Source organism: Cynocephalus volans, chromosome 9, assembly GCF_027409185.1.
Source record: "Cynocephalus volans isolate mCynVol1 chromosome 9, mCynVol1.pri, whole genome shotgun sequence".
In the NCBI taxonomy this organism is placed as follows: Eukaryota; Metazoa; Chordata; class Mammalia; order Dermoptera; family Cynocephalidae; genus Cynocephalus; species Cynocephalus volans.
The window spans coordinates 146,714,110-146,721,518 of NC_084468.1; the positions used below are offsets into that span (position 1 = coordinate 146,714,110).

Consider the following 7,409-nt stretch of genomic DNA (forward strand, 5'->3'; position numbering starts at 1 on the left):
TTTATTTTTGTATTGTTGGGCCCAGATAAGATCTTATAATAAGTCTTGATATCAGCTAGGGAAACTACATCTCTCTATGTTATTCATTATTTAGAAAGGCTGAGGTGCCTCCTGGACAGTGACTTTTGCACAGGCATTTCAGCAGCAGAGTATCAGGGTCCTTGAAAACCTTTGTGGGGGTTAGGGGAGCTGGCTGCTTAGCTCAGCTGGTTAGTGTGGTGCTGATAACACCAACGTCACCAAAAAATAAGTCAACAAACAAGTGAAACAAACAACATTGCAGATAAAATTTCTTTGAAAATACATATTTATCTATTAATTTGGAGTTGGCTGATCCCTCAATCTCAGAATCCCCACTGTTGATAAGTAATCAAGGCTGTGGGTCAACTTCACTGCTCGATCCTGGGCCGAGAGGAGCTGAGGGAGGAAGCCCTTGGCGGTGGCAGAGCTTTGCTGGACTCCGGGTCAGCAGGATGCAGACGCCCTGGGGCCGAGGAAGACTCACTGCTGTGCTCCACAGATGTGACTATGTTTCATTAGGAACTGTCTCCCCAGACCCTCCTGGAGAGCTTCACATGATAGACCATCTATGTACCACATTCATTTTCTAAACTGCAAAATTCTTTTTTTTTTTTTTTTAAAAGATGACCGGTAAGGGGATCTTAACCCTTGACTTGGTGCTGTCAGCACCACGCTCGGCCAGTGAGCGAACCGGCCATCCGTATATGGGATCCGAACCCGGGGCCTTGGTGTTATCAGCACCGCACTCTCCCAAGTGAGCCACGGGCCGGCCCAAAACTGCAAAATTCTGAGTGCTGTGACCTTGGTGTCCAGGGGGAAGAGATAGTAGCTGGGCCTGGAGTGAAGAATGGGTGCTAAGCCTGCTGTCTTCATCCTACCGTATATCGTGTGCGTCTTTCTCTATCACTACATTTGGTGCGACCATCTTTCTTTAAAATCTGTCTGGTAGTCCCTTGCATAGAATGTATGTAGTTTATTCAGCCAGTACTGACGATAATAGACATTTCCAATGTTGCCACCCTTTTGAAGGTCAAATCAGTGCTGTAACCAGCCAGTTGGTGAAAGCCTGATGATGACAACACCAAGGTGCAGGGTTTGATCCCAGTCCCTGACAAAAAAACAAAAACAAAAAAATCAGTGCTGATAAGAACATCTTTGTACACATATTTGTTTTTGATTTTTGGTGGTTGGTGGGTATTGAGGTCCGAACCCTTGATGATGGTGTTCAACCAACTGAGCTAAGCCACCAGCCCAGACTTATCTTTGAGTATTTAAGTTATATGTGTTTTTATAGGATTAGTATTGTGGAATTACACAAGCAAAGACTTCAATTTTTTTTTTTTTAAATAAAGATGACCGGTAAGGGGATCTTAACCCTTAACTTGGTGTTGTCAGCACCACGCTCTCCGAATGAGCTAACCGGTCATCCCTATATAGGGACCTGAACCCGTGGCCCTAGTATCAGCACTGCACTCTCCCAAGTGAGCCACGGGCTGGCCCTAAAGACTTCAATTTTTGATGGATATTTCTTTTAAAAAGTTTTCTACTTTGCCTGTCTACAGCGTTGAAATATCTACCTCCTTAACCCCATAACAGGGAATTACCAATTTTTTTCAATCTTACTAATACAATATTTTCAGTATTTACTATTAATATGGCATTATCTATTGTCAACAAAGAATACCTACGAGATGAGAAAGGCTGGCCACTTTGCTTTGTTGGCTAGAGGGCCAACTTGTAACACCGAGGCCAAGGGTTCAGATCCCCCAGTCAGCTACCAAAAACAAAAAAGACAAAACAAGTTATGGAAAGATGTAGAACTTTACTAATGATCTAAGAATTACAAATTAAAAAAATAAATTGTTTTTAGAGATAATGACATTTTAATAATAAATACTGAAAATATTTTTCTGAGTTTTTGGTTTTTTCTGAGTTTTATTTATATTCAATTTGTATGTTTTAAATGTTTTCTTTTTTTTGGTTTTATGTTTTTTTGTTTTTGTTTTTGTTTTTTTTTAAAAAGATGACCGGTAAGGGGATCTTAACCCTTGACTTGGTCTTGTCAGCACCACGCTCACCCAGTGAGCTAACTGGCCATCCCTATATGGGATCCGAACCCGTGGCCTTAGTGTTATCAGCACCGCACTAACCCGAGTGAGCCACGGCCCGGCCCCATGTTTTATATGTTTTTAATATTATCTCCTGGCCTTCATTTCACAAAGTAGGCTTTCTGCAATCGATTCAGCTGTAGAGAAACAAAGACCTAAAAAAAAAAGGAAACCAAATTTGGTAAATGTGAATTTTCAGAGATTAAAAATACCTTATTATAACTGGAAAAAAAAAAAAAGAAAGAAAGAAAAGAAAGAAACATATTTTAAGCCCTAAAAGTGATGCGGGCTCTCCTTAAGCTCTCTTCTATATATATATATATTTTTTTTTAGATGACCGGTAAGGGGATCTTAACCCTTGACTTGGTGTTGTCAGCACCACACTCAGCCAGTGAGCGAACCAGCCATCCGTATATGGGAACCGAACCCGGGGCCTTGGTGTTATCAGCACCGCACTCTACCGAGTGAGCCACGGGCCGGCCCATCTCTTCTATATTTTACAAGACAAAAGTTTATGGTGAGATCATTATATTTTACCTAATTCCAAAAGTTTGGGATGTAAAGTAAATTTTTCGAAGTTACAAGGATAACTAAGAAAGATTGTATTTTTTTTTTTTTTTTGAAAGCCTACAGCACCAGTATTGCCAGGGGGTCTCCCCTGGAGAGTACTAACCAGGCCTGACCCTGCTTCCCTTTCAAAGTCAGACATTCAGATGCGTTCAGGGTGATATGCTGGTAGACCGAGGCTGTACTCCAATTTGGGTGTGGTCTGTCTGCTTCAGAGCCCCAGTTAGGGTGACTGGTAAGTGGAGGAAATGTGGGGATTGTGGTGCCGAGTCGGTGGAGTCGCTAGGGCACAATAGTAAAGGCACGGGAATGAAAAACTGGGGATGGGGCAGAAAATCTGTGTTTGACTAGTATAAGGCAGTAGGTAGGACCACCTGAAATAAACTCAAGATGGTTTTTTGGTTTGGGTTTTTGGTTTTTTTAAGAATGTGATATCTTCTCACCCACAGCAATTAATGATCTGAGGCAATGGCTGTTTTCCTGAGAACTACTTAGCTTGGCTTCTTTTTCTCTGAGCTGCCAAAGGCTGGAAGAGTAGTTGACTGGCTAAGCTGTGACTGGCTGCAGGCCATGAGTGGGACTCCTTTTAGCAGCTGGAAATAAAGGGTCTTAAGGCTCAAAGGACTTCAAGTCCTGCCTCAAATGTGAAAAACCAGTGGGACTGTAGTGAGACCATCAGCTGTCTCCAGAAAGGACTGTGAGACCTGAGGGTGCTCCTGCTCCTCACCAGAGAGTACCTGCAGAGCCAACCTCCTGAAGAAAGCCCACTTCAGTCCAGACCTTCATTCACAGCCTGATGGCGGTGGCAGCAGCCCTGTCAGGACTCCAGGCAGAAGCCAAGTGCCCCATCTGTCTTGATTACCTAAGAGACCCCGTCACCATCGAATGTGGGCACAACTTCTGTTGCTCCTACATCAAACAGTCCTGGAAAATTCTAGAGGACAGATTCCCTTGCCCTGTCTGTCGTCAACAATGTCAAGAGGGGACCTTCAGGAGCAACACCCAGCTGGGAAGGATGATTGACATTGCCAGGCTACTCCACATCACCCGGAGCAAGAGGAAGAGGAAGGAAGAGATGTCCTTGTGTGAGAAGCACAACCAGGTCCTGACCCTTTTCTGTGATGAGGACCTAGAGGTGTTGTGTCCCCTGTGCACTCAGCCCCCTGACCACCAGGGCCACCACGTGAGACCCATTGAGGAGGCCGCCTCTCATCACAGGAAAAGGCTCCGCAGCTACATCGAGCCCCTGAAGAAGCAAGTGGCGGACATTCAAAAATTAATAAGCATTCAAAGCACAAAACCCTTGGACCTGAGAGAGGAGGTGGAAAACCATAGGCGGGAATTGTCCTCTGAATTTGAGCACCTGAACCAGTTTCTAGAATGTGAGCAACAGGCTGTTCTCTCAAGGTTAGCTGAGGAAGAGAAGGACATTCAACAGAAACTCAGTGAAAACATAACAGCATTTTCAAACTGCGTTTCTACACTCAGTAGTCTGCTAAGTAAGGTAATGGAGCTCAGCATGCAGTCTGAAGTGGAATTGCTATCACACATTAAAACTTTCTACAACTCTGACAATGGGATTAGCCCATCAGTCTTTTCAATTCATTTAAGGAGAGAAAGCTGCAGTTTTCCTCCCCAGTATTCTGCTCTGCAGAGAATTATAAAGAAATTTAAAGTAGATATAATTCTAGACCCTGAAATAGCACACCCTAACCTGGTTGTCTCTGAGGATAAAAAATGTGTGAGATTTACAAAGAGAAAGCAAAACGTTCCTGATTTTCCTAAAAGATTTACAGTCAACCCAGGTGTCCTCGGTTTTCCATATTTTCATTCTGGCAGGCATTTCTGGGAAGTAGAGGTGGGAGACAAGTCTGAGTGGGCTATTGGCGTTTGCAAAGATTCTCTTCCTGCAAAGGCCAGGAGACCACCATCAGCCCAGCAGGGATGCTGGAGGCTTCAGCTGCAGGATGATGGCTATGATGCACCAGGAGCTGTTCCAAACCCTCCACTGTTGGAAGTGAAAGCCAGAGGCGTCGGCATTTTCCTGGACTGTGAGTTGGGTGAGATCTCATTCTATGACATGACTGATAAATCTCTCATCTGTACTTTCTCTCTCACCGTTACTGGACCTCTTCGGCCTTATTTCCATATCGGACCTAATTCACAACCTCTCCGAATCTGTACAGGAACCGACTGTGAATGAAATCCCCTTGATAGACGAAACCGTTTTACTTTTTTTTTTTTAAATGGAAAGTGTGTAGGCTATATAGTATTAATACACCTTTGAATCTAATTCCTAACTTTTTCTTTCATAGTTTCACCTCTTCCAAGAAGAAACTTTCATTTTGTTTCAGCAACTATAGAAAACAGTGCTAGTAATGTCTTTTCCGCAGGGATTACGTGGATGGACCTTGGCACATTACTAGATATGAGGGTGATTGTTTCAGTTTGTCAGAAAGTGCAGATAGAGTTTCCAAAACAGAACTGGGCTGGCCGGTTGGTCAGCTGGTTAGAGCATGGTGCTGATAACATCAAGGTCCAGGGTTCTTTCCCTGTACTGGCCAGCCGGCAAAAAAAAAAAAAAAAAAAACCAAAAAATGGAACTGGGTAACTTTGTCTCATCTCTATAGAGGTTGAATTGTGCTGTCCCTAACATGACATGTACAAAATTGTCTACTAGGCATGGAGCAGGTTGTAACCCTTAGTTATATATACCACAGGGCACAATTGAAAGTGGAGGGGGCACTATAATGAAAGGATAAGCATTTTTAGCTTTTAACGTATCAGGCATTGACAATTTTTTTCTGTTATGCCGAGAAGCCACCTACTGGCAGCACAGTTATTTTTTGGCATGGTAAACTTGTTATGACATTGAAGAGAACTGGAAAGTCTTAATAGACATCACAGATACCATGTCAGAGAATAAAAGATAAATCACTAGGCAGTAAAAATTGTATGGGCATGATGGTGTTTTTATTCAGAATTTTCTTTTCTTTCTTTTTTTTGGGGGGGGGGCGTGGTGGCTGGCCTGTATGGGGATCCAAACCCTTGACTTTGGTGTATCAACACCACATTCTACCAAGTGAGCTAACTGGCCAGCCCCAGAATTTTCTTAACAAATATAGCTAACATTTATTGAGCCCTACGTAGATCCCTATGTGGTAGGAGTTGCAGTTTTCATAACAACTATGAGATGTTGATAGTAGGCCATTAAAAAAATTGAATGTAAAATTAAGAAAATAATTTTAGGCAAAGTACCTTTGTTGAGATGACAGCAAGTAGACTAACTAGAGGACAGGGGATGCCTTCAATTACTGATAAACCAGCACTATTAAATGGTTTGTCAATGTAATGCTTTATATGTAGATGAGAAGTAATGAGGTGTTATTTTTCCCTCTGGTTAAAAAAAGGAGACAACCACACAGGTACATGTTTAAACTCTGGGATGCTTCACTAAATTAACCAGAAGGATCTGGGTTTATACCTAGGTTATGCTAATTTCTGGTGGTGATCTTCAACTCACTTGCAAAATGGAGATAATACTTATTTTGCAAGAAAGTTACAAAGATGAAATCATATTTGTATGTGTGTATACACCAAAGTTAACTTTTGCATCTGTTCCTACTTTAAACAAAACTTTGTACCTTTGCCTTTTTTCTGTCTTGTTTATGTTGACATGTTGACAATATTTTCCCTTGTTTTTCTTCCCCAACCTCCAATTTTTCTTTTTTGGCGGCTTGCTAGTGTGGGGATCTGAACCCTTGACCTTGCTGTTAGCACCACAGTCTCCCAAGTGAGCTAACCAACCTGCCAGCCTGTCTTTATATTTTTGAAGAAAAGTCTTTTTTGGGTGCCTGATCTGAACGACTTAGAAAAACATTTCTGACTCAGTAAGGGAAATGTAAATATGGCAGGGTATTAGGTGCTATCAGGGAACTGTTAATTCTGTCACGTGTGATAATTATGACTCAGGAAATGCTTTATTATTTTTTTTTCTTATACTGAGATGGATACAGCAAATTATTCTTAGAGATTCATAGTAAAATACAAAGGGGTAAAATTGTATTTCTATTAACTGTCCATTAGCATTGTGTGCAAATTGGATCTCACTTGAGCATCTATCAAGTGGGCTCTGTATTAGCTTTATATACACACACAGGGTACATCAAAACGTTCATGGAAAGATTAGTATTGTCTTTTACTTCCATTTTCCACCAACTTTTTGAAGTACCCACATTTGTGTATGTGTGTATAGTACAAGGAAAAATGTGCCTCTTGTGTAATGCCTACTTTTTAATATATGAATTATGTTATAAATTTTTCAGAATTACATTTAGCTTTCCTTCTGTTTACAATAGGACAACTGTTCAGTGGTTATACTAGTAATACAACATACTTACTAAAAATCAAATAATAGCTGTATAAAAAAATTATTAGTGTAACCCTCTCCTGTACTCACCCCATCCATACACACATACACACACATTTCTTCATTTTTTTGTTTTTATTTATTCTTTATTTCATAGAGGTTTCTTGGCATGCATAAAGTAGTACACTTACAGTGCTTTTAATATGAACTAATCTGTGATAAGAGCAATTTAGAAATATAGGAAGAAAACATCATAAAAAACATGAAAGCCGGGCCGGCCTGTGGCTCACTCGGGAGAGTGCGGTGCTGATAACACCAAGGCCCCGGGTTCGGATCCCATGTAG

General features: G+C 41.5%; 1 protein-coding gene across 1 annotated transcript; it reads left to right on the forward strand.

Moving 5' to 3' along the window:
* The first annotated feature begins 3,492 nt into the window (after positions 1-3,492).
* On the forward strand, positions 3,493-4,899 carry LOC134385903 (tripartite motif-containing protein 75-like). Its single transcript, XM_063107611.1, has one exon. The coding sequence runs from the start codon at positions 3,493-3,495 to the stop codon at positions 4,897-4,899; it is 1,407 nt and encodes a 468-aa protein (XP_062963681.1).
* The last annotated feature ends 2,510 nt before the right edge of the window (positions 4,900-7,409 follow it).

Coding starts and splice junctions, on each gene's coding strand:
- LOC134385903 (XM_063107611.1), top strand. CDS start 3,493: ATGGCGGTGGCAGCAGCCCTGTCAGGACTCCAGGCAGAAGCCAAGTGC.